At 40.3% G+C, this 27,693-nt stretch overlaps 1 protein-coding gene across 13 annotated transcripts in view; it reads right to left on the reverse strand.

Moving 5' to 3' along the window:
* Positions 1 to 27,693, reverse strand: part of RBFOX1 (RNA binding fox-1 homolog 1) — a 2,697,109-nt gene that overhangs the window by 70,999 nt on the left and 2,598,417 nt on the right. For all 13 annotated transcript variants that reach the window (XM_050966439.1, XM_050966435.1, XM_050966438.1 and 10 more), the window contains one exon: positions 9,940 to 10,072. In XM_050966439.1, the coding sequence (XP_050822396.1) occupies positions 9,940 to 10,072 (133 nt within the window). The remainder of the gene's footprint in view (positions 1 to 9,939; positions 10,073 to 27,693) is intronic.

The following is a 27,693-nucleotide window of genomic DNA, read 5'->3' on the forward strand; positions in this document are numbered from 1 at the left end:
TCTCAAACTGGGGTCAGGATGCCTCAGGAGGTCACAAGGTTATTACTGGGGGTTGCGAGCTGTCAGGCTCCACCTCAAACCCCGCTTTTCCTCCAGCATTTATAATAGTGTTAAATATATTAAAAAAGTGTTTTTAATTTATAAGAGGGAGGTTGCACTCAGAGGTTTGCTATATGAAAGAGGTCACCAGTATAAAAGCTTGAGAACCACTGAATTAACTCCTTTGAAGTCTCAGGGAATGCAGAGGAGGGGGGCGGGTCTCCCTTGGTAGGGTTGGGAAGGATATTGCTCTTCTCACGTGATCCCTCCCCCAGTGGCTAAATTTTAAATGAAGCTACCCTCCCCTGACATGAATCTCCCTATGGCACTGAAATTAAATATAGACTATAATTTAGCATTTGAGAAGTGAAAGGGATGGTAGCCCTAATGGAAAAGCTAACAGCTTGGCTCTTCTGCAAGCCTCAAACTGCTGAATGAGCTTTAGGGTAGGGAAGGTTGTGCCTCCCAAACAGCCTGGACCTGCCTCCTATCCGACCCCCACCCACTTCCTGCCCACCGACTGCCCGCCCACCTCAGAATCCCTGACCCATCCTGCTCCTTGTCCCCTCACCATCCCCCAGAGACCCTACCGCCAACCACCACCCTGGGACCTCACCTCTGCTCCTTGTCCCCTGACTGCCTCGACCCCTATCCACCCCCCCCCCCCCGCTGAGTCCTGACAGACCCCCGGAATGCCCACGATCCAACTCCCCCATTCCCTGTCCCCTGAACGCCCCCCAACCTCTGCCCGCTCCTTATCCCTAGGACTCCCTGCCCCTTAGCCAACTCCCCCGGCCCCGGCCCCTTACCCCCCAGCTCCCTCCTCTCACGGAGCCTCAGCGCATCCAGCAGCCTCCTTCAACAGCTGCAGCATGGCTCTGGCGGGGCCCCTGAGCTCTTCCCTGCTCAGAGCCGCGTGGTAAGGGGGCGAGGCTGCGAGCTCTGGGTCAAGCGGAGAGAGCTCAGGCCCCGCTGGAGCTCAAAGCCCCGCCCCCTTACCAAGCGGCTCTGAGCGGGTTGGAGCTCAGGGACCCCACCGGAGCCATGCTGCAGCTGTGCGGGGATGGGTCTGGATGCGCTGAGGCTCTGGGAGAGGGGCAGAGGCGGGGTCGGACTGGGGAGGGAGCCTCAGCCATTCTCGTGGGGGCCCCTGCGGAGCCCGGGGCAAATTGCCCCCCCCAGACCCCCCAGGCGGCCCTGAATTTGAGTGAGTGTCACGGAGGGATTGCTAGGCCAAACCTGAATGGTGCACCAGGCCACAACACCTGGAATGGGGAGGCAGGCCAGAAACTGTCACAGCAGGGTGAATGCAGGGTGGGTTCACTCTCCAACTGCCCCCGCAATCTGCTGGGGTCTCCTGTCTGCATCGAGCTGGGAAAAGTTAATGTTTGGCTAGGCCAGGGCCCAGAGATGGGTTAATCCAGCCCTGGATGTGACAACCCATCTAGAACCTTCCTGCAACACACTCATGGGTTGAAACCTACTGTTTGGGAAACTCTGCCCTACACTGCTATCTCAAAAAACCTCATACTGGAGCAGGAAGGACCATCTCTAGGGCTGAGTGGGTAGCTCAATAGTCACATTGGGCTCATTATTAATTTAAATCATGTTTATAGTGCCATAAACTTACATAATCATGCAGGATTATAGAGTGGAATTATAGCCCTGAAAACCATGGTTCAGTAAGGGACAGGGAAGAGATTACAGAGCAGAGCATTACTGGAAGGAGAATAATGTTTACAAGAGTGCTGGGGGGAGAGGAGTGAGAAGCAGGTCTTACTATACCTATATGAAAGGTATAGAATGCTCTCCTGATAATGGTGTTAAGTATCAGGAAGTAGTCGTGTTAGTCTATCCACAAAAACAACAAGGAGTCTGGTGGCATCTTAAAGACTAACAGATTTATTTGGGCATAAGCTTTCGTGGGTGAAGAAGTGAGGTTTTTTACCCACGAAAGCTTATGCCCAAATAAATCTGTTAGTCTTTAAGGTGCCACCAGATTCCTTGTTATTCTCCTGATAATGGTTTCTGGCCTGCAGGAAGCAGGGCCATGCTATCCCTCCACCTCTCAGCTTTGATCTGATCACTTTTCTTGGGATGGTTCCTACTGCTGACAGGAGAAAGAGTCTCCCTTTTTCCTCCCCAGGATTACACAGCTAGACTGCAAGTGACCTGAGAATGGAGACAGGGAGAGGAACAATTTATGTCCTCTCTGCATGACTTCTTATAAAGTAAATATATTTTCCCTGCCTTGGATATGTCAACCACTCCTTGGTTTATTTGCTGAGACCACTGATAAACTTATACAGGCTATTAAACAGCTGACAAAAGGTCTGTGACTACCAACTCAATTCTTATAAGCTACCAAACAACTGGAAGATGGTAACACTTTATGTTCAGTATAATCACTAGTGAAAAAAATACGTAACTGTAACCATCTGTTTCATAAGTCTTAATAATAAAGCTATGCCAAACATCTTGTAAGTAGAGATAGTTTGGCAAATTCTGACTGGTATCAAAAATGACAAAAATAAAATAAAAATCTCTCCCCTCTGGCCAGTCCAGCTTTAAGGACTTTTGCCACAAACAAATGATATCTTTTGAAACTAAAATGCAGGCATTGCAACACAGAAGAAAGCTGATGGTCAATCAATCACTGTGGGTTAGTGAGACACATTTGTTCTAACTGTTGCATGCATACACAATAAATGTAGATAAAACCTAGAGGGAAATACCATACCAAAACTTGTCTGCAGTGTTGTAGCCATGTTGGTACCAAAAACTAGCAAATAGCTTATCTGCAGAGTAACTCTGTTTTTCTTTTCTTCCTCCCACATTTTGAATTGGGAATTCATGGTATAGCCATGGTATAAGACCCTATTCCTAGAAAATGCAGGGAGCACTATGGAAGAGCAGGTGGCAAAGATACAGTTATATGGTGAGAGTGCAGGATAGATAGGAGAATGAATGCTTGGAATGATCAAATAGATAAATGCCAATCCCCAGAACACAAGCTATCGGGAAAGCACGAGAGTGTGCACGGAAGAGTGTGGCCAGCCCACAAAAAACATCTATATTTCTCCCCGAGCTGCCAAACCTTCGTAGTTCCAATATTGTAATAGACAGCAGTTGTGCTTCCCCTAAGACAAGCACACAGTTAAACCCAGCTTCCTAGCTAAGTCCTATCCCAGACACACTGAACTGCCTACCACTAACAAGTCATCTACATCCACACCATTTTCTCTTCCCTGTTTTTCTCCCCAGAACATGGTTTTGAAAGTGGTAAGATTCCTGTCCAATGGAGAGCTCCAAAAATATTGTAAATTTCAGCATCCTAATTACTCACCCAGACTAAACCTGACTCCTGTTACATTTCAAGCAGGACTTTTATAGCACAGAAAGAACCATGGTAAGGTATCAGCAAGTTCCACATTGTACCATTTAAAAATGATACCCAGAACGGCAAAGCCAAATTACTGTCCATGAGTTAAGAAACTATACATTATTTCCATGAGTTACAGAACTGCCTAACTCTCAAGTGAAAGAACTAATTATTAGTTATGCATGGTCATGCCTCATAAGCACCATGTTTATTTCTAGTTAGCACATTTTAATTTTAAAGTAGGTGCACTACTCTGTGATTTATAAGACAGACATGTAAGAATCAACCATATAATTTCACTTTTATATCTACTGGTTTAATAAAGGTATAGGATGCAAAATGCAAGTGTATGAGGAGGGTGCATTTATTTTCTGATGAGATAACATAATAGTCATCAGCTCAGTTAGGGGAGTATACAGTAGATTAGCCCTTACAAAACTGGCTCTTTTACAATTATTTCAAGGATCTGGGAAAGTTTCCAAGCCTGGTGTTGGTTTCCGAGGAACTGAGAGGCACAGGGCAGGACTTTTCCCTGGAGTATCAACCTACCTCATCTCCCTACTGTCAGGAACTCTCCAGAATCCAAATAATTTGTCTCCCTATTGTCAGCTTCGAACCTTAATGCTGGACAATCAGTGGGCAAAGTGGATGTTAGTGTCAAACAGAGAGTCAATGGAGAACTATAGCAGTGACAAAACATGAAGAAAACTATGGCAGGAATGGAAAAGAAAAAGGAACTCGAGTACGGAGACAACTGAGGAAATTTAGGAATCTGGGAAGGCATAACTGTTTGGCAAGGGTGAGATCAACAGCTGGGAACATAAGAACAGCCATACTAGGTCAGACCAAAGGTCCATCTAGATCAGTATCCTGTCTTCCGACAGTGGCCAATGCCAGGTGCTCCTGAGGGAATGAACAGAACAGGTAATCATCAAGTGATCCAGCCCCCGTTGCCTATTCCCAGCTTCTGGAAAGCAGAGGCTAGAGACACCATCCCTGCCCAGCCTGGCTTATAGCTGTTGATGGACCTATCCTCCATGAACGTATCTAATTCTTTTTTGAACCCTGCTATAATCTTGGCCTTCACAACATTCTCTGGTAAAGAGTTCCACAAGTTGACTGTGCATTGTGTGAAGAAATACTTCCTTTAGTTTAGAAGGAATTGGGTTAAGTGTTGGGGTGAGGAAGAAGAAACTGCTGATGAGTATATTAATCCACAATGTTCAAAGAGTTCTCGACTATTGTTGATAGCAAGCAAATTTCCTTGTGTACTTCTATCTGTGGCCTGATACTTTCCCTCCAGCCAAGTTTTTCATGAGTCCCACTTTCCTTGTGACAGAGATTCTGGTATTTGTCAACTTATTTTTCACATGAGGTGGAAATTGGTTAAAAAAAAAAATTCTGAGGAAAACCCATTCAACCTTTTTGAGAGACCATTTAAAAATGGATGCGGAGAGACTGAGGCCCTGTATACATTAAGGAAATTATCAATGGTCCAACTACACCAATCAAATTACACTAGTGCAAACCTCTAAGGGAATAAAGTGGGGATTTCCCCAGTGCAGTTTACTTCTGTGAAACACGTACATATTAAGGGGGTTCTGTGGTGTAGCCATCTAGATGGATACAAATTTCCCTCATGTAGTCAGGGCCACTGTTTTCTTGCAACCAAGAACAACAGAAATGCCAATCAGAAGTAATTGCTTCCTTCTGAGGATAGATTAATGTAAAAGTTTACAGACAGATAGGGCTTGTCTATACAAGGATGAAAGGCGTATTTTAAAAATGTGTTACCACATTTTAACTAATACATTTAAAGCCCCTAATGTAGACAAGGCAAATTGTATTTGAACATATATTACCTGGTAGCAGTGAACCCTAGAATCGCCATTAGGGTTCACCTCAGCCACCTAAGAAGTCAACAGACGAAAAGGGAGATGCAGCTTTAATGAAAGTCCATGAAACAATAAGCTTAGAAGGTGGATGAAATCTCTGGCTGCCCACACAATCGTGTCTAACTTTCATATTGGAGATCAAGAGACCTCTGAAGCACAACTGCTTGCCAGCAGCCCAGAAAACAATTCTGATTTATTCCCGAACAAGAGACTCTTCCTTTCTATGCAGAATTTTTTTTAGTGAAGACTAGACATTATTACACTTGGAAATTCAATTCTCTGCTGCTAAGTGATTGTACTAGGTAAACTATATTATAGCAGTCATATGTAGCAACCATTATAGTTATGTCTGAAAGTCACTTTCAAATGTAAATTTCCTGTTAGCATGCACTCTGAAACATGCTCATTCAGGATAATATTTTTAATGCTTAGTCTGAGTTTAAAGTGATTGGTGTGTGTTTGTGTTTCTAAAGAATGAGCAAAATGTGTTCACTTATTACTAACTTATGCAAATATGAAATAAATATATTTTCCAACTTAAAAACTTAATTTAAAAAGTGTTTCCAATCCAAAATTATTGCAGCATGCTTTTTTATATTATTCTAGGTTATTATATCAAACTAAAGTCAGAGGTATATTAGAAATAATAGTTAATAGGTAGATAAATATAGCTGGATATATTCCTGTATATTATATATGTATGTATGTATAGTGCAGACTGCTCAGATTTAAGTATATTTACTTCCACTTAAAAAAAAAAAAGTACATATTCCCACCTTGTTTTCTGAGCAGATAAAGTCAAACTTGGCATGTAAATAGCCCTTGTAAAGGTTGAAAACAAAATAGCTTTAAAATTGAAACTAAGTAAATCCATGTCAGCGGACTTCCCTGCCACTAGTATAGACTTCTAAGCATGCTCACAAACTGTCAATTTAGGACACAATGAAAGAACATGTGTAGTAGGTAATATTGTGGAGCTGTAAATCAGAGGGGTTTTGAATTCACTTCCTCTTGAAGAAATTAAATATATTAATTTAAAAAAATATATTTTGATGCAAGAGCTGGCTCAGTAGAGAGCGGGATTGCTCTCATGCCAGGAGCTCAGAGTGGGAATCACGTCTGCTTCCCAGCTAAGTAGGGACTGTGATGCTAGCTCTGACAACTAGTTTAGTATTTCCTACTATGTAAAAAGATTCAGCATGAAAAATATAAAAAATAAGGAAAGTTTTAAAATGTGTAGTTGAGCTTACAGAGTAGAAAGTGTCCTTTAAGTTGTAAGCTACACAGGTAGATACAGGGTACATCTGCACCTATAGTTACTTTAAGATAATAGAGTTCCAAACATTTTAAATATCAGCTGTTGGGTTTTGTACAGTTGATGCCTATTACAATGGCTAGAACTTCAGACTCCTCCCAAGAGCCAGGGTTAGTAACAGCCAGTATTCACTCCTACACTGTATAAGGCCCACTCTCAAAATCTTGTTTTAATGAATCTTATCTGCTTTCATTTATAAGAAAAAAAATCTTTAGCTGTGAAGAAAATCTCAAAAATCAAGATAGGATATTTTTCTAAAAGATCTGCTCTAGGAATGATTTTGAGGAAGTTCTATGGCCTCTGTTATACAGGAAGTCAGACAAGATGATCATAAGGGCCTTGTCTGGGCTTGGAATCTGTGAAGAAAAAAAGAACTGAGGGATACAAAAAAATGTATACAGTTAGCTTGCAGTGAGCCTGGAACAATAGTTCTGAGAGATGTGAACTATCTCAATGTATTTCAGTGTGGTGGTAACTAGAACTGGGCAGGAAACAAGATTTTTGGGGGAAAAATCATCCTAATTTTAGATGAAAAATGAAAATCTCCAAAATTTTGTGAACCAAACATTTAAAAAATATTTTGATTCTGGTCAATTGAAATATTTCATTTAGATAATTTTTAAATAATGTGTTTTGATTTCTATTATTTAGAAAACCCTATTTGATCCTAAGTAACATAAATTTCAAAATGAAAAATAATTTTGTACTGGAAAATCAGAATTTTTTCATTTCAAAAACTTTGAAAGAAAACATTTTGACAGATTTGAATTTTTGTCAAAACATTTTCAAGTCAAGAAATTTGCTGAAACAAATCTTTGAGTGAGAAATTTCACATCTGATTAATTGGCATTTTTGATGCCATAGTTCACCAAAAAAATTCTCATGCAGCTCTAATGGCAACTCAAACGTTATTGAAACTACTTTAAATATCAAAATTTCAATTATTTCATTCCTTTCTTAATAAAGGAGAAGAAGGGTCTCAGATCAAAACCATTTACGGTAACATCTCATTTTAGTGACACATATTGGTGGCATTTTGGAGATACCGCTACTTTTTCCCCACCGATCAAGAAAGAGCCACACTGAAGAAGCCTAGCAGAGCCCATCAGCATATTCAGTATTCACGGAGGGGGAGCCATGCTCAAAAAGCTCTGTAGAGCAAACCAAAATGCACAATCACATTTTAAACATCAGCAGCACAATCTTCATTTCAGTGAGAGAATTTTGACAACCTAGGTGAGTGGGTGGAACGTAGTTTTTGACTAGAGCTAGGAATAGTCCCACTACCTTTTTCAACCCCTGAATCCGACTCCAATATTGTGTTTCGGGGAAGGACAGATGCTTGGCTGCCAGAGGCGGTAATGTGGGATGTGTGGTGCTTTGGGTTCCATTAAAGCGTTTCCTAATGGATGTTTATGTTGGTGTTTTCTGTCCATGAGTTTCCCATTCTTGGTCTTCTCCTTTCTGTAATTGCGTTGTTGTAATTCTTAGGTTTACAGGATGCAATGTGCTAGTTTTTGCAAGGGAACTACTTATGGTATGTCTACGCTGTAGCTGGAAATGAGCCTCTGAGCCCAGGTAAACAACTCACACTACCTCAGCTCAAGCTCACACGCTAAAAATAGCAGTGTGGATATTGTGGTTCAGGCAGCAGCTTAGACCCTCAAGTCAACCCAACATACTGGGTTTGAGCTCAGCTGGCTAGTCTGAGCCTCTGCTGGAGTCACAACATCTATATTACTATTTTACCATGCTAACTTGAGCTAGCTAGTCTCACTGCCAGCTGCAATGTAGGAATATCCATAAGGGTCAGGGAATAAAGTGCAGAGATTCTGAAGCAGCCTGTCTTTAATGGATGGGGGGACATGAACTCTTGGCATATTATGCAGAAGCAGCTAGGTCTAGTAGCCATTATGGACTTGTGTACCTGGGTGGGACCAATATGGCCCATATTTGTCACCATGAGGAAGAGAGGCTAAACCCATTCCAATCCCAACAGTGATTTATCCTGCAAGGACTCCATTCACTCAGCTGCTTGCTGTTGGGTTGGTATCAACAAACATAGTTGCAGCCAATCTTAGCAAAAATCCTTCAGTCGTTTTCCATTAGATGCATGGCGATTTCTTTTTGCTGCACAAACCACCCCAGGAAACAATTTAATAAATGCCTTCTTAAAAATAACCTAATTCTGTGGCAGATTACTTAAAAAAAAAAAAAAAGACAAACTCACTATTACTGCCCTATTTCTTTGTTGGTAGATGCGGAGGAAGTATCAGGCAGCCAGTCCCTGGCATCTCCAGAGCTTGTAGTTCAGGGGCTGACTTACTGCAGGTGCTTAGGAACCCGTCTAGTAAATGGCCTGCATTTTTGCCTGGCAGGACACAATGTTTAATGAGAACTGTGTCCAACCAGTCACAAATACAAGCCACTTACCAGAGAGAAAGAGTGGCTAGCGTGGGCTCTACAAGAGATGGGGCATGTCCACTATGGCCTGTTTTATGGCATACTCTTCTGGTCTGGGAGGCTGGGACCCAGTCTACCTACCACTGCTTCAACTGCCAGATTCTACAAATTCTAGGATTCCTCTGATAGAATCAAGTCTTAAAGTAAGTGATGTATTTTAATGATTTTGTGCAACAATCAAATCATCTGTTTCAATACCTGCAGGGGCTAAAAGAGGCTGTGAAGTTCCCCTCATCCTCCCCAAAATTATATCTTAGTTCTTAAAAGTTTAGCTTTCCTAATTAGCTCAGTGCAGTTTATTAAGTCATCATTTAATGTGGATTTCAGTGTGTTGTTTATTTTGCATCTTGGTTTTTAGTAAATGTAGGTAAAGAGCTGTAACTAAGAAAATATGAAACAAAACTGAATTTTTATGTGCAATAAACAAATAAACAAAATAAACACACACACCCTCTAGCTATCCCAAGATAACTTTCTGTGGGAGAATCTGAATTTGAAAAAAAAAGAAAAAGTTTACTTCATCCAACCTCCTTAATAACCAGATGTTTGCAATCACGAAAAATACACTTTTAGCTGTAAATTTCTCTGTTCTGCAGCATTCAGTCTCTAAGAGAATTTACATAACAACATGTGACATATAAAATGCTTAAAGCCACCAACCATGACAGTACAAATTACAGTCATTTTTCAATACTCTGTGCAAGGTGCACCACTTCAGGCAGTTGGATTGGTTGCATGCTGTGTTGGTTTCTGTAGTGAGACAAGACCAGCATGCACTGCACTCACGAACAGTTCATAGCCTTTGGGGATGTACTGTAACAGGTAAAAGAGACTAATCCACTTACCCGCCATAGGCTGGAATTGGAGGAGGGGGGGCTGCTGCACGAAACGTGTTGTACACTGTGCGACCTCGACCTCTTAGATGTGCACCTCTGTAAGCAGCAGCTGCAGTTGCAGCAGGGTAAGGGAAGCCTGGCACTATGGGAAACACAAAAGAAACATAAAGAACTCCAGTCATGCTGATCCTTCCAATTTAAAACAAGATAACATAGTGAAAACGTAGCACACAGTTTGTGTGTATTCAAGCTTGTCTGTAACTGGGAGGGTAGGAGAGACAAACCAAGCAAATTGCTACTCTTTCACAAAAGGCCAGATTTTCTTACAGAAAAATCTTTTCAAGCAAACAGGAGGCAGCCAACTGGGTATTTAGTTTAGGAAAAAAATTACTGGAGCTGGCTGTAGCTCCCTTAGGGGAACCTCACTTAGAAGAAGGAAGTTGATTTATGGTAGCCCACACTATTAGAGGAAATTAATCCCTTGAGGGGAGACTTCCAGAGGGAGTAAAACTACCCTGCTTAAACTAAAGCTTCTAGTAACAAAAATGATAGTTAAACTATTGTGATTGCACATGACTTTTACTGGACAATTCAATCATTATCAGTGTCTGAACTGAGTAACTTGGGCGAAAAAGGGAGATCAGAAGGGTACAGCATCCTTTCAGGGAGATCTCAGGTGTCTTTTTCTGGGGACACAGTTTGATTATACAGGTACCTGCCATTTTCTACAATTTAGTGCATTTAAAGGCCAAAGTTGTATTATTCAGAATATCTCAGGCCTTGTCTACACTACAGGGGAAATTCAATCTTAAGCTATACAATTTGAGTTATGTGAACAGCATAACTCAAATCAACATAGCTTAGATCAATTTACCGTGGGGTCCACACTATGTGATGTCGACAAGAGATGTTCTCCCGTCGACTCCCCCTATTCTTCTCAGTCGGGTGGAGTACAGGAGTCAATGGGAGAGCGATTGGTGGGCGATTTAGCGGGTCTTCACTAAACCCGCTAAATTGACCGCTGATGCATCAATCGCTGCTCATTGATCCCCTGGTAAGTGTAGACAAGCCCTAAATGAGCTAATATAACACTCATCCTTAACAGTGATGGGTTCAGCTACATAAGTCAGGAGCAAGAGAATCTCTCAGTTATGTTCTGCTTAAATTTCCACATTGATTGTAATTCCATGTAAGGCTTTAAAATATTTCCATCAGAATTAAACTGTGACAAGCCAAAGTATAAGTGTTTTGGAGACATGGTAAAACTCTATAACTCTACTCTGCTTAAAACTTTTTAAATACAAATGAAAAACGTATGACACGTTCTGCTTTACTTTCTCTTCAAGTTTGTGGACCCATGTGTTGCATTCTTCCTGTGATAGGCATTGCTGGCAAATGTTAGAACAGGTACGTTTTGAACAGAAAACCTATCAATGAGAGATAAGGAACTAAATTCAGGTCTGGTGTAACTCAAATTGCTTCAATAGTGTTACACCAGGGCTCAATGTGTCTCAGTGTGTAAATAAGGAAAGTGATTAAAACAGATATTACCCAGTAAACCCCAATAAAAGCAAATGAATATCATTGTACATAACATGCTTACTATTTTAAAGTTGAAAGATGAATGGATTTGAATCCAGATATGTCTTTCATCAATCTTAGTATTAAGTTTTAACAGAAACACTGAATTTGAAATAAAGAAAATGAAAAATTCACAATGTGCAAAAGCAACTGGCTGCCTATATGAGGGAATATACTGTAATTATGGTGACCTGTCCATTATCACCTTGCTATAGCTTTACATGATCCCTCTCAGCGACAAGCAGGTTTTACAGTAATTCTGCTAGGATTTAGATGTTGAGATACAACATGAAACAGTGCTATGGCAATATAGTGAAGGGAGAACATTCTTTTAAAAATGCAAATCTGGTATTCAGTTTTATACTTTTTTCTGCTATAATAAAAAAAATCTGTCAAAATGAGCAGGAAATATTTACAGGTCTTAATATACTGCTGCTCATTTTGCAGCAGAGTGCACATAAGAAGCCTTTAAAAAAAAGGAAATAAAAAGACTTGTAACATTTTGCAAGAATCTTTTCCCTGGAACAAATGAAAGCACATTTTATGCCCCTGGAATTCCACTAATTATCAGAAGCACTTTTGTATAAACATCCGTGAGTTAGAGTCATGGTTTCATTGCTCTAAACTAGCAAATATTTTTTATTATTTTTATTTATTTATTTACTTTAGAATCCCTTTAAAGTCCCTAATATAAGACTTGATTACAGTAGGTACACATGAAATAGCAAATAGCAGATGGCCAGATCCTGAGCTTGTCAACTGAAGGCTCAATTGTCCCTTGTAGGCCAATGCTGTACTAAGAGGAAGCGCACTGCTTCATGGGGTTGCCTCCAAGACACACAGATGCAGTGAAGAATCGTTTATAGCCCTCCCTGCCTCCACTGTGCATCCACATCCCATCCACCTCTCAGTTTTTTACTCAGGAGAACCTCTACTATCTTCAGTTAGAAGTTGCATACAGTGGAATTTTAAACAGTGTTCTAATGTGTTAATTAACTGCTGTAAATTCTAGTGTGGACAGGATATAAACACATTCACAGTCATGTTTTCTACCAACGTCTCACTGGCATTAACAGCGCGACTCTCACAAATTAAACAAGCCTGGGAATAAACAATCTGTGTTCTGTCTACACTAGAATTTACTACTGTATTAGTTAACGGGTTAAACTGAAATAAAAAACTCCAGGGTTGACAAGATTTTTGCTCAAGCAAGGACTAAGTTAAAAGTAAGAGAAGACTTCAGGCTCTGGCCAAGCCAAGTATTACTATATTTTAAATACCGTGAAACCTAAATGGTGACCCAAGGAATCAGAAAAGATCAGTACCTCATAGTGGTTCATTTTTAACTACTTTAAAGAAAATGGTACTGGGAACTTTTGGGACACTTAAAAATGGATTCTTAAACCAAGAGGATGTCTAGAGTAGGCGCAGGTCTCACCATATATTCATGCGTAATTGACAATTGATAAAATTTGACAACACAAACAATCAGGGCTAAGTTCTGCCCATGGCATTGCAGTAATGGTTCTAAATTTGATGGGAGCCACACATGTATATGAGATGATAAAAAAAAAACAAAAAAAAAAAAACAACTGGAGGTCAAACAAACCCAGGCTAAGCTTGAGGTAGTTATTGTTGAGCACTGCTATTAAAAAAAACAGTTGATATGATAACACTAACCTGCTCAGACGCTATGAATTCTTCATGGAAAATGTTCCATTCTATATTTAGTAAACTCTACCTATCGTCGGCATTTATGTAATTTACCTTATGTAAGTTTTCACTTTGTAAAATACTGCACAATTTTTCCCCTGTAAAATATGCATTTTGCAATTCATTCACCACTTCCTCTACACATGTGTACAACGTGGGCCTATGTTCTGATTTTTAGAACAGCTGAACTGTGATTTGTAGACAATGGTATTCAAGGTTGCTGACAGTTAGAATAATCATTTAGGCCATCAATAATCATTTAGTTGCTTAAAGACTTACAACAAATTACACTAGTGCAGTCTCCACGCCAAACCCAGGTCATAAACCATATTGGAAGGGTTCAGGGATACCTGTGGTTGCCAGATAACACAAAGTTTCTTTTCAGTATCCTTACCCAGCTTTAGGAAACAGCTTAAGCATGGGCCTAATAAAATCATTTGTATCAAAGGAAGGGCACCAGTAATTTGAGCTGGGCAAATTTTTTTCAGTGAAAAAAAGAAGAAAAAAATTAATTTTGGTTCACAACAAAACAAATTTGTTTTTTGAATTTTCAGTTTGACTACGGAACTGAAAAATCAATTATTCACTATCCTCTATCTGTAATCTCAACTAACAATGAACCCAGTACCAACCAGCCAAAATTTATGCACCACGACGGGCAAAGATTTAACTCGCAATTTGCAGAACTAAACTCCCTTAGCACCTCAGTATGCCAACCTGGCTGAAACTCAACCAGTGAAGGTGCTATGATGAAGAGGGTCAGTTGTGTCTGAATCTCACAGCGAGTAACATCTGTATCTGCTTTTGAGCAGAGGCAGCTCATATTCAGCAGAATGTTTTGACTGACTAGATTTCTCTGATGCTGTGATGGGGGAAAGGAAGCTTTCCTCCACCACAGCCATGGCAAAGAAAATTATATGACTTAAACCAGACCGTTTCTAAAATCTGAATACAACCAACTATCAAGACAAAGAAATAGTTCCATTAGCTCATCTAATAGTTACTGATTATTCTCTACTTAGAGCTAACTTGCTACTTTGACAGTCACATATGAATGCATTCTAAAAGAAGTTAGTTCCCAAATTTCCACATTACACAGAAATTTAGCTTCACCGGCTAAATTGATACTTCCTAACACCTAAAACAGAAGAAATGAAAGGCCTGACTCTGAAAGTATTTATGTTGGCCTAGAGAGAAAATATATAAATAATTTACTGCTATAGTTTAAAAAGAAAGAAAATCATAGGTACAATGAATTGGGAAAAATCCCTTTTGCAGCTTATTGACATAGCTATTTAACATGATCAAAGTGAAAAAGCTGGTATCATTGCAATGAAAATTGAATTTAGCCTATTAACTATAATGGGCTATATTACGTCTTTCCAGATGATCATGGTACAAGCAACCTTAAAATACACACCTACAATGTGTCTTGTAGATAGTGGAGGGTGAGGAAACAAACCGTCACAACTATTTGAAGTTGTTTCTTATATTCATAAAAACTTCAAATGTGTTCTGCTACAAAAATTCACCACAGGTCTCTTACATAAGAATTAGACTGCATATTGTGCCTATTGACCTAAGGCGATTCATGCTGATGTATGTGTACAGCTTAAGTGAACCAATCATATGTAGAAACCAAATATGGGCATGAGGACAAAGAGAAGAATTTAACCATTGAGTTTGCAGCTGACATTAAATGAAACCCGAATTTCTCCCAAAAGATATATCACACATACTGTTCTTAAGCATTTCTCTATTAAATGAACTTTCCAATTGTTTGATATGGTATCCAGACTCTAAACCTCAACATGTGCATTGGAAAATAAAAGCTAGATGCACAAATCTCTCAAGCCTTGATATTCCAAGAGGAGGAACACAAACCAGTATAAAATACTTGAGGTTATAAACTGTGTATTAAAGTTTTAGAGCTTTGGGTTAGATGGAAGAGTAGCAGATGCAAAAACCAACAGGGGAGCAGATTATGTATCAAAGCCATAAAAATATGCAACAGCTTTAATGGGCAATTATTCTTTGGATTTGTGCTCTGGTTTGAATTTGCATGAGAATGCCATATGTGTAAATAAAGGGGTGCTATCAAAATGGATGAGAGAATCTACCACTCCTCATCCCTCACTCTTACCAACTACTAGGTCATCTCCTATCAAGAGCCTTCAAATATTTTATGTTAAAGGGTTTCAAGGCTATGGCTTGGTTGAATCAGACTATAGTTAATTTACTGTAAGATGTTTTAATTGTTAAAAAGGCAGGAACCATTTACATAAGTCCCATGGTTTAGAAAGATCCCTGTTGAGGAAATCCATCACAAACGCTGGACAATAAACTACAAACAAAGAAGCATAAGCAGAAACATGCTGAGGAGGAATAGATAGAATAATAAGTATCACAGTGAATGAAATTTTCAGCAACAGATTAAGGACATTATGCTGATGTACACTGTTGTGAATATTCAGTTGACCTAATATTTTTCGAAATTGCAAAAGATCTCAAATATATATTCCAATACAACTTGCTCTTATACAAGAATTATAGAATTATAAACAGAGTATTTAGAATCATGCCCCTAGGTCTTTGCATTTAAATCTAAATCCAAAGAGTGTTCCAGTTCAAATTTAAGCTCCATAAGCACCCTTTCTAAAATAAAATGGATTTTAAGAATATATTTATTTTAGATAATTTTATAGTCAACACATTTAGCAAATTCATGATGCTTACAAAAATATCAACAAAATTATTTTGCATCTGCTACTTTCAGTCTGTGGGAAGTCTGTCTCAGGGCCCAATCCTTAATCTACTGACGTCAATGGGAGTTTTGACATTGATGTCAATGAGTGCAGAACTGGGCCCCTTATTTCTTCCATTCACAGTACATTCATTCTTGAAATGCTTATTTGGGACTATTGAAACAATCATTTCCTTACCATTGTGCCAAAATACATGGCAATATTAGACACTGTTGTTTAGGAATGAATAAATCTGCATTTTGGACAAACAGTTTCTTACAGGACATTCTCATTTGAAATGCATTGAAAAGAAAAACAAAAATCTCTAATTAACGTACAAGTCTAATCACCATTCTCCACATGGAAGAGTAATTTTTCACTGTTCATTTGCTTGGTGTAATCTCCAAACTGACATAACAGAAAAGCAATGGCCTATAAATCTGCTCTCATTTGTTTCTTTAATATTCATATTCCATTGAACTACAGCTGCTTGTTGCTACAGTCTATTACAACATGCAAAAGTGTCGATAAAAATACTATGAAAAGCAAGATGTGTTTCTTCATGGCTCTGTGTGCCATTTATTTTGAAAAAAGGCAATAAATGACTCGTGGATTGTCCCTCAGCTTGCTGCATGCTGGGTGATTAGTGATTAATTACCTTGCTGCAAATTGACATGGCACAAGAAAACTGACACAGCCCTGATTAATTAACTTCTTATGTGAGACAGATAGCTACAAAACATTGTGGCCTGTAATTGAATCCCTTTACACAATATCACTATATAAAAGTTTCAAGGCAAACCCAGATTAGTCCAAAGCTTCACCATAAATGTTGCATAGGTTTTAGGTTTAAGGCTATATTTCTGATGACTATGTACATATTTCTCAAAATAGCAGCTGAGAGAGCTATGGAAGGAACCATCTGAAATCTACAGTGTTGCTCCATTGCGCATGTGCACACCCCCCCCAACAAATATGATACGGTTTCCACACCAGATCACATCATTGATTCTTCAATCCAATTAAATGCCCTCAGCAGATATATAGTTGACTTTTCAGCAGAAGGCAACCTCCTATTCCTTAATACAGCTTGCTTTCTGTTGTACATACTTAGGGGTTTTCTTCCTGACATTTGGGACAAACAACTGATGCCATGAAGCTTAATAATTGATTAGCCTTATCTTATTATTATCCAACTCCTTTTAAAAATCCAATTACTTAACTACTCCAGCAATGACTTGCACATGCTGAATAGCTCAGTTGAAAGAAAAACAATTTATTTATATTTGTTCTAAATGTATATAGTATTCATTTCTCTCTCACCTCTCCCTCCTCCACCAAAAATAACAACCACAGGAGTCAGTAAATACGGACCCTATTATGTCCTGGAAATACCTTTTGAACCAAGGAGCCACATCCAGTGACCAGGGCCAGAAAACAAAAATCTGTCTATGCTACTAGCACTTCTATATATCATCTCTCTTTTACATGGTGTTAAAGTAAATGAAATCTGTGGAGAAAATGTGGCCACATGAATTCCTCAGTCAAATAGGAAAATGCATTTTTTATTTAAAAAAAAAACCACAAACAAAAAAAAAACCACACCAAGATACTAAAGGGCAGATGAGAAAATTGAGCATGTTACAGATCTCTGTAACAGCACAAAGGTATGTCACTTTGATCAGTTAGCAAATGGCACAGTTGGAGATCTGTCTATTTATGGTATAGTTGATGATAAAGGCAAAGTAAGGTTATTGTAAGAAATGGACTTGACATTGGAAAGAACTGTGGATATTCGTGTTTCACAAAGGAAAATGCTCACAGACACTGAAGTGAAGAAATGGGGTGCATTTAATAAAAAATGAGTACCAAGGAATCCATAATGAAAGGAAAAAGAAACATCAATCACTAGATTTTCTGCAATAAATGTGGCAACACACAAAATATCACAGAAATGTCCAGCGTACGTGGTGGAGTGTCATATATGTAATAAACGCAATTTTTTAAGTGTGTGCATATTGCCGAGAAACAAAAGCAAAATGTATTCATTAAGAAGGCAAAGATTTGAAGATAATGCAGAAACAGTTTTTTCTTGGTTCTCAAATATACAAAACAAGGTTTTAAAACAGATTTGTTTGAGATCCTGGAAATAAATACTGAATTTCAAAATAGATATTGCCCTCTAATTTTCTTAGATATGTTTACAAGCCTATGAATCTCTGTAAGGTATTGAATTTCTTCCATTTGTGCAATTGCCTCTTTTTGTTTGTTGTTGCTCAAGCCAAAACTCCTTTGTTACTATGTATGTATTATGTCTTATCTCCATAGCTAATCTCATTCAGTTTGTTCTGGCATTTGTTTCTGTTTAATTTAAAGTTTTTTTGCTTTGGGACACTGCAGAATATTGTGCAGTCCTTCATTTTGTTGTTTATAATTTTTGCCACAAATCAGCACAACCAATCCAGATCCTCAGAGATCTCAAACATGAAGCAATATTACCTTAGGTGCTGATGCAATCCCGAAAGAAAATTACTTATACGATGTATCTACCAAAAGGAGAGTTTTGCACTAACTTTATTAGCTCAGACCCTCCAAAACACTCGGCTTGCATCCAGACTAGCAAATTTTCTTTTTGCATATTGATATATAGACATGATTTCATCAACTGTTCTCTTGGAGAAGCACTCATTCTTGATGGTCTTATTCAAATCTTCTGGATCTGTATAAATCCTTAACTTGCTTGGTTTTAGTAAGTGGCCATAGTGTTAACCAAGTCACTTGATGCTTGTATTTTCTCAGTAATATGCAATTTTACTACATGGTTAAATTCAATTTTTATTTTAATTCTCAGTGTTAATGAGATTTTACATGGCACACATTTTTTGCAGCATCTGCGATCTATATCAGTGTGATGTATAATATCATTATTCCATCACAGTCTGTTAAACATATCATCCAAATCTTTTAAGATTTTTTTTTACATTCAGGTCAGTTGGCAAGTTATACACCCATCTATATTTTAAGACTGAGATTTAACTCAAGAATGCATAAGCCTTCAAGTTTCTCTATTTCAAATTCCAGTGAGGGGTATCTGTTTTTACACAATGTAGGTTTGCCTCATGAATTACATTAGTTTACTTTAACGTTGAGCAGTCATTAATAATTTTCTAGTCACTTGTGATTGTGTAACACTCCAGCTCCAATGGAACTGCAGTGAATGGCAAGAGAATCTTTTGGGAATTGAAAAAAAAATACAAAACTTCAGCACTTCTGAAAAAAATACAAAACTTCTTTTGGGAATTGAAAAAAAAATACAAAACTTCAGCACAGAACCACTGGTACTGAAATATGTTGAGATGAGAATTCAAGATCTCAAATGATGAAAAATTCACATAGGTTGGACTGTCTTGCAAAATGATTGCCCAGTGTCTTATGCTGCCAAAGGACAGACTAAAACACAACAGAACAGGGGTTCTCAAACTGGGGGTTGGGACCCCTCAGGGGGTCGTGAGGTGATTACATGGGAGGTCGCGAGCTGTCAACCTCCACCCCAAACCCCGCTTTGCCTCCAGCATTTATAATGGTGTTAAATACATAAACAAGTGTTTTTAATTTAAAAGTGTTTAAATTAATTTAAAATTGCACTCAGAGGCTTGCTGTGTGAAAGGGGTCACCAGTACAATAGTTTGAGAACCACTGCAACAGAACTACCAGACGGAAAAAAAGGAATTCTGTTAGTTTTATCACTACACCTCTACCCTGACATAACATGAATTCAGATATAACGCGGTAAAGCAGCGCTCTGGGTGGGCAGGGCTGCACACTCTGGAAGATCGGAGGATCGGTGTGTCTGGCTCTGACATGCTGCTCTGAGCAGCATGTTAAGGGTGTTGGAGTGGGGCCAAGGGGTTGAATAAGGGGCAGGGGGTCTTGGGGGACTGTCAGGGGACAGGGAGAAGGGGGAGTCACATCCCGAGGAGGGGAGTTGCAGTGCAGCAGAACATCACACAGGCTCCAGCCGGCACTGAGAAGTTTGGGAAGACTGGTCCATGCGGGGAAGTTGTGGATCCAGGGCAGGGAGAGGTGCTCGTCCTAGATGGCGCCATGCAGGTGCCCCTGTCCCAGCTCTGGAGGGCTTGGCACTCAGTGAGCCTGGCTGACAGGCTGCGCCCTGCTCGCAGCAGTGCCGGGCGGGCTCTCCGGGTCCATAGCGCTGCACTACCTGCCCACAGTCAGGGTCCCTATGTGTCCTGGGGGGCAGCTGGCCACAGCAACCTCACTGGAGACAAGCTGTGCGGGGATCTGTGTAGGAGAAGGAGGAGGAAACGGGCTGAGTGTGGGCATGCATGGCAGGAGCCACCTGCTGATGGCTCACCCTCCTCCTGCACTGCATGGGCATGGGGTGGGGACCAGGTGCTCCCCATTGTGGGCTCAGCTGCTGCGCTGGGCTGGGTGTGCTCCACAGACAGGACAGTGGTCACTAGGATGGTTCCCCCTGCCCCACCCCCACGGGGCTTGCCTCAGCTGATGTGGTTAAGCAGGTGTGAGTGCTTCCGTGTGCCATGTCCTTGTGCAGTGCATGGCTCAGCGTGGGAGTCCTGGGGGTGATTAGGGATGGGGTGGGGTTGGATGAGTCAGAGGTTCTGAGGGGTTAGTCACGGTGCGGGAAGTAGGTAGGGATCGGATAGGGGGCGAGACTATTTGCTGATTATTAATAATGGAGATGCTTGAGGCCAAAGCAAGGTCGATATAATGCAGTTTCACCTATAACGCGGTAAGAATTTTAGGTTCCCGAGGACAGCGTTATGTTGGGGTAGAGGTGTACTGTGAGCAGTTTCATGGACATGTTTTTGGGCAGACACCAGGCAAGGTAGAAACAGACCATGAACAGTTGGAAACCATGTTGTAGAGACATATCATGCAAATAACTATGCAGACTTCAAAAAACAGATCATGAAATTGCAAAGGTACTCATTAAAGTGAAATACAAATCTTGTAAGGAGTTTCATACAGAGAACATGCTTTTAAGCACAAATATAAATAATGAAAGTAAGATGATACAAGAGGAGTCTGAAAAATACAACTCAAATTCTACCTATTTCTGAAATCAAATTTGACAGGCTCAGATGAGAAGCACTAACTTACGTCAATGTGGTCATTGAAATCCATTCTTTGACACAACCCTTAAATCTGTTAAATCTTATCCTATTGTAAATACCTCAAGGGTGCACTTACATTTTACTATGAATGAAGCTGAAACAACTACAAGATCCGATAATAAATATATCTCTATGGGAAGAGCTTTGCCAGACTGAGCAGAGTCCAACAGATGCTGCTTATAGATGCACAGAAAAAAGTGTCACCACCTAAGATTTGGAGTCATCTCTGTCCTGGCAGGCCAAGGCAAGCAGGCAATACCTGCATCCTCTTCTGACAAATACTTAATTCCTTCGTCAGAGATGGCTCCCTACTGTACATCATCAAAAACAGAATGGTCTCCCTAGTCCTCAAGGAACCAGCACTTGGAGCAAAAGGCCCCACCAACTTCCACAGTGTCACAACTCTTAAAACTCTACAGATATCCTGGACCCTCCCAATCTGGCTTCAGACAAAGATTCAGAATTAATCCAGCACTGATAGGCAAGGTGTGTGTGTGTGTGTGTGTGTGTGTGTGTGTGTGTGTGTGTGTGTGTGTGTGTGTGTGTGTGTGTGTGTGTGTGTGTGTGTGTGTGTGTGTGCGCGCGCACACGAGTGACAATCATGCTGATTCTTCTCAACCTATCAATCACCTTTGACACTGTTGCATTGTTGATCATGAGATGCTGTGGACCCACTGGAAGAATTCAATGGAAAAAATGCTATGTTGGCTACATTCATTCCTTTCCAATTTCTCCCCAAAATGGAGAGTCGCTTCTCCTCTCTAAGAACTCCTGTACTATGTGTCACACAGTTCTCAATCCTACATCATTCCTAGTCACCATCCACTTACTGCCATTAAAAGGGCAAAGAAAGAAAAACAATATGGGCTGTAATCCAAACAATATGCTGTTAACATACAGCAGTATGTAACTTTTTCAACCGGGCAGAAACCTCTATTTTACACACAGCACAATGATTGGGAAATACTGAAGTACAGATAAAGACCAGAGTGTCTTAAATTAAATACAGGAATGACTAAAGCATTGCTAATCAAAAGAGCTGATTAGTTCTGTAGAACTGGTAAGCACCACCCCCATCTACTTCAGTCTGGCCACTAAGACTCAAGGTCATGCTGGATGCATCAGTTAAATCTCTAAAAGCACCTTCTTCCTCCTGCAGCTAGTAAGAAGGCACTATTCTCTTTGATAAACACCAGGCCACAGTATAAAGCAACTTATCCAAGCTGGAATATTAAAACCCTGTCTGCTGTGGTCCACATAAGAAATTAAAGAAGAAATTACAGCTAGTTTACAATCCATCAACTTTCTCCCAAGTGGAGTTCGCCAAAGAAACCATATCACATCAGTGCTCCACAATGTACAAGGGCTTCTCTGTAGTGATTCATGCAGCTTTAACTGACTCGTGCACTCCAGTCACTAACCTATCGTCTGTGGGAGCACTTCTACCATTCTATACTTCAACAGAGTGTCAAGGGCCAACAGTTTTAAAAACAATTAACCTGCCAGATAAATGTTCCCAAATGTGGTATTTCCCCCAAAATTTGCTTAGCCCCAAGATCCAAATTCTAGGATGGGCAATATTCATCCCTGTACTAGTCACAGGGTTAAGGTAGGATATCTGGTGAATCATTGGGAGGTTTATTTCATTAGAAAATTGAATGTTCAGCTTTCCAATGGAAGATATAAAATATGTTTAAAATATAGCTCTGAGAATAATTATGATATACTTATAATATAGGTCCTTAAAAGTGTGAGATGATTAGGTATGGAAAATCTAGTTGATATCTTTTAGGTGTTTCTAAAATATATTTGTTAAGTTTCTCTCTCATCTGAATTCTTTTATTATTGCACTCACAGTAACTAAGTTACTGGCTTTACAGAGACACAGATGATAAAAAAGTTAAAACTCTCTAAAATATTCCTTTTTTTCTGTAAAATATGTATCACATACAGAATACACAAAGATATAGCATAAAGGCTTCATTGTCATTCAGTTGGGATGAAACATTAGGATGTATCGTATACATGCATATATATATGTGTGTGTGAGAGATGGTGTGTTTTGGAGGGCTGTTTTTGTTTTTTAATACAGGTTTTATTAGGATTAGTTTGCGATGGTATCATGGGTGAATCTGGCAGCTCACCTACAGAAAAGGGTTTCCTTTAACTTCAAGCACTGCTTAAATTAGCTGGCATGCAGAAAATGCAGGGGTCACAAAGATCTTTAACATTTTGTAAATTTATAAGAGACAAACTGCCAAATCCTGTTCACATTTATATACATGTTCTGGTCATTCAGGCTCTGCACCTGAGTAAGGATTTTCCTCATTATCTGATATGACAGCTTCCTCCAATGTATCTTCTACACTGAACTTCACAAAAAAACGAAGTTGCCACTGTACCAATCACACTTCAGCCTCCCGGTCACTCAATTACAGATCTAAAAGTCACAATTCTTCAACCACAACAAAAAATACTCTTCAGAAAGAGACTCCAACGAGAAACTGCAGAACTGGAAATAATTTGCAAACTGGACATCATTAAATTAGGCTTGAATAAGGACTGGGAGTGGATGGGTCATTACACAAAGTAAAAAATATTTCCCCATGCTAATTTCCCCCCTACTGTTACTCACACCTTCTTGTCAACTGTTTGAAATGGGCCATCCTGATTATCACCACCAAAGTTTTTTTTCTCCTGCTGATGATAGCTCACCTTGATTAGTCTGGTTGGAGTTGGTATGGCAACACCCATTTATTCATGTTCTCTGTATATATAATGTATCTTCCTACTGTATTTTCCACTGCATGCATCTGATGAAGTGGGTTTTAGCCCACGAAAGCTTACACCCAAATAAACTTGTTAGTCTCTAAGGTGCCACAATTACTCCTCATTCTTTTTGCTGATACAGACGAACATGGCTACTACTCTGGAACAAGAGAATCTAAGGATCCTTTTGCCATTACAAAGAATTATGATTTTAGAAATCAAAGTACAGCACTCTGCAAAATATTCTTCACAATGGTATGAGCTGAGCTGAGTGATTTCTCAAACGAAAATGTAAACATGCATTTATAGCCTCCGGAGACTCAACACACAGCACAATGGTGTAAACTCCCTTGTTATGGTAAACAAAGAGGCAATACAAAGCAGAAGATTTTATCATCATAGGCAGGGATCCAAATTGTACATAGCATGCTTTTCTCCAGTGTAAATCTGTAGCAGCTCTATCACAGTTACCACTATGTAAAGCTAGTATGAAAAGACTAGCCTGTAAGGTCCTGTAAGTGAAGAATTCTCTAACTAGGAATGCAAATAACCTATGAGAGCGGACAATCAAGTTTCAAAAAGATATGGTTACATTACTTGGCTCTAAATTTGCAAAGAAATTTAACTGTATTTAATATTCTAACCATGATTTTTATTGTAATTATTTATTCCTCTCACCTGTTGATTCTTTTAATAGACATATCTTACATTTATCTGCAATAAAACTTCTCACCATAAGAAGAAACGGAACAGAAATCAAACCCATAAGAAAGATACTCCCCCCCTCCTGCCTCAGTCTGCCATGCCTTCACCCCTCTCCTCAAAACTCACTTCTTCCACAACACCTTTCCTTCTTAGTCCTCTCCTCAGGCAACTGTTCTCACTTGACGACTGAAAATCTCTACTCCTTTAAGACAGAAAAAAAATCCAAACAAAAAAGGTGCAACCACTAAGAAGGTGTGCAGAACTTCACCTGGTCAAACCAGTTGGTTTCATCATTTCCCATCCTGCCTCATCTCAGTGCCTCTGGTGTCTATTTCTGTTGCCTATTTAAACCATAAGATCTTTGGGGCAGAAAGATCTTTCTTTGTTCTGGGTTCTTTGTAAAGTGCCAAGCACACTGTTTGTATAGTGCCAACAAGTAGTAATGCAAACACCATTTGCCCTCCCCAAGGGCTGGAACCATGTTCTGGGGTACAACGGTCCCTCTTGGGGGAGGTAGGTGCAATATGCAACCTCTGATCCAGCATGTATGAATCAAGCCCTCAAAATTCAGGTTTTCAGAGATTAGAAATGATTAATACCCAAACCTAGACTGTACACATTTAGTAGGATATTCTTTTCTTTCCATTTAATAAGTTTTATGTTGTTTTTATAAATAATATACACCTTTATCCCGATATAACGAGGTTCTCGGGAGACAAAAAATCTCACTGCGTTATAGGTGAGACCGCGTTACATCGAACTTGCTTTGGCCCCCGTGCTCCTTGTTCCCTGACCGCCCCCTCCAGAGACCCCTGTCCCTAATCACCCCCAGAACCCCATCCCCTACCCAACCCCCCGCTCCCTGTCTGCTCCGACCCTTATCCACATCCCCTGCCCTGAGAGCAGCAGCAGGAAGCTGAGCAGCCCAGCCCCAACCTGCTCCACTCTGCCAGCTCCCAGCTGCTGGTGAGTGCGGGGAGGTTGGGGAAGGATGCCCTCCATACTCACCTGCGGTTGGAAGCGGAGAGCTGCAGCTGGAAGCTGGAAGAGTAGAGTGGACTGGGGCCGGGCTGCTCCACTTCCCACTGCCTGTGAGTGCAGGTAGGTTGGGGAAACGACACCCGCCGCACAAACCTGTGGCGGGAAGCACAGTGATGCAGCCCCAACCCGCTCCACTTTCCTTGCCCCTGCCTCAGCCCCAGCCCCAGCCCCAAGCCCAGCCGTATTGCTGGGGGGTTGGGGAAGGGTCCCCCACTCACCTGCGGAGGGAAGCAGAGTGCCACGGCTGGGAGCTGGTGGAGTGGAGTGGGCTGGAGCCAGCCTGCTCCGCTTCCGCCGCTGCTGGTGAGTGCAGGGGGTGTCCCTTCCTCCAAGCCTCATCCCCCGAGCGACACAGCAGGGGTCGGGGTGAGGGAAGTGGAGCAGGCTGCTCTCGGCCTCCTGATAATCCCCCAGGCCACTCTGGGACTGCGGGGCCCCCAAAATTGACTCCCCAGCTCCTGACTCCTAGACCCTGGGGTGGGGGAGCCCCTGACCGCCCCCGAGATCCTCTGCCCCTTATCCAACCCCTCGGCCCCGGCCCAGCCCGGTCCCCTTAACACGCTGCTCAGAGCAACGTGTCTGAGCTTTACCATGTTGTATGCGAACCCGTGTTATATAGGATCGTGTTATACCAGAGTAGAGGTGTATCTGGATATCCGTGGTGTTACTTTGGATTCACTATAGTGCAACTTAGGTCAGGATCTGCCCCTGGGTCTGAAGCATTGGCCAAACCACATTCAAAACCACTTTTATATCTAAGACACCCTTATTCTGAAAGAGAGATTAATTCTAACATTTCTGTCTGCAAATGTTAAAGTGTGACAGGTGAATGTAATGTAAAACGTAGGAAAATATATAACAATTTGGGAAACTTGAAATTGATTAAAGTGTTTGATTTACAGAATCAGATCATACAAGGGAATTATTCAAACATTTTCAATGTTTAAACATTTTCATTTTTATTTTCATATTTACTCAGTATGAAACATTTTACTGTATGACCCATGCAATGAATTAAGTTCTTTTCACATTATTCCTGGTTACCACCAGATGATTTTTTCAAGCCATAAATAAATGCAATGAATTAATTCAAGAGACACATCAAAGATTCCTTAGTTCCTAAATGTGCAGTAATGAGGTTTTGGCACTGTGGAACTGATGTTTGTGATCTGCCTACTAAAATGTATTGACAATTCCCTATGGGCAGGATTTTTGTACATTTCATTTAGCAAGGGAGAATGAATCTCAATCCTATAGTGTTTAACTTGGCAGGTCTGCAGAAGTTATGTGCAAAGGTTCTTTTTGTTGTTTGAATGAGCAATACAAGGCAAACAAAAACACACAGCTGAAAATACAGTGCTGTACTACCGTATCTATTAAATTAGATTGTGACTTGCTATAATTTATTACTTTATCAGAACATGAAACAGTTTTAATTTAGCTTTTAGGTGGTAAAAGTAGACACATAATTACATAATGCTCCACTTTAAATCCTTTTTGATCTACACACCAGTCCACAACTACTTACTGAAAGTCTCTTCCCAACTGAAAACCATGTCAGATAGAGTGGGACATTCATGGTGTCATTCCAATGAAGTCAGTTTGGGCTGAATTTGACCAATTATGTCTTAAACAGAAACAGTACAAATACACAGATCATTATCTTCAATAGTACAAAAGCCAAACAATCTTGAAGTCTCAGAGGAATGCCACCATCATCACAATGTACACTATTATGTAATTACATGTGAATGGCAAAGAAAACATGAAAACTGAGTTAAGGCCAAATTTCTGCATGGAATGTCTCCATACATTCCATACATACATGAAATACATTTAAAATTACCTTTTTTAAAATTTCTTCAGACTTTCCCAACCCTGTGAAATCTTCTTGGTATTTCCTGAGTCGTGGAAGATATGCCAGCAGACATTATAAATACCCGTGGTCCTACTGCAACCCACGGTAACAGAGATGCCACAGAATGCATCATTCTGGGGTATCTTCAGAGATGCAGGAAATATCAAGAAGATTTCACAAAATCAATATTCTT

Source organism: Gopherus flavomarginatus, chromosome 9 (assembly GCF_025201925.1).
Source record: "Gopherus flavomarginatus isolate rGopFla2 chromosome 9, rGopFla2.mat.asm, whole genome shotgun sequence".
In the NCBI taxonomy this organism is placed as follows: Eukaryota; Metazoa; Chordata; order Testudines; family Testudinidae; genus Gopherus; species Gopherus flavomarginatus.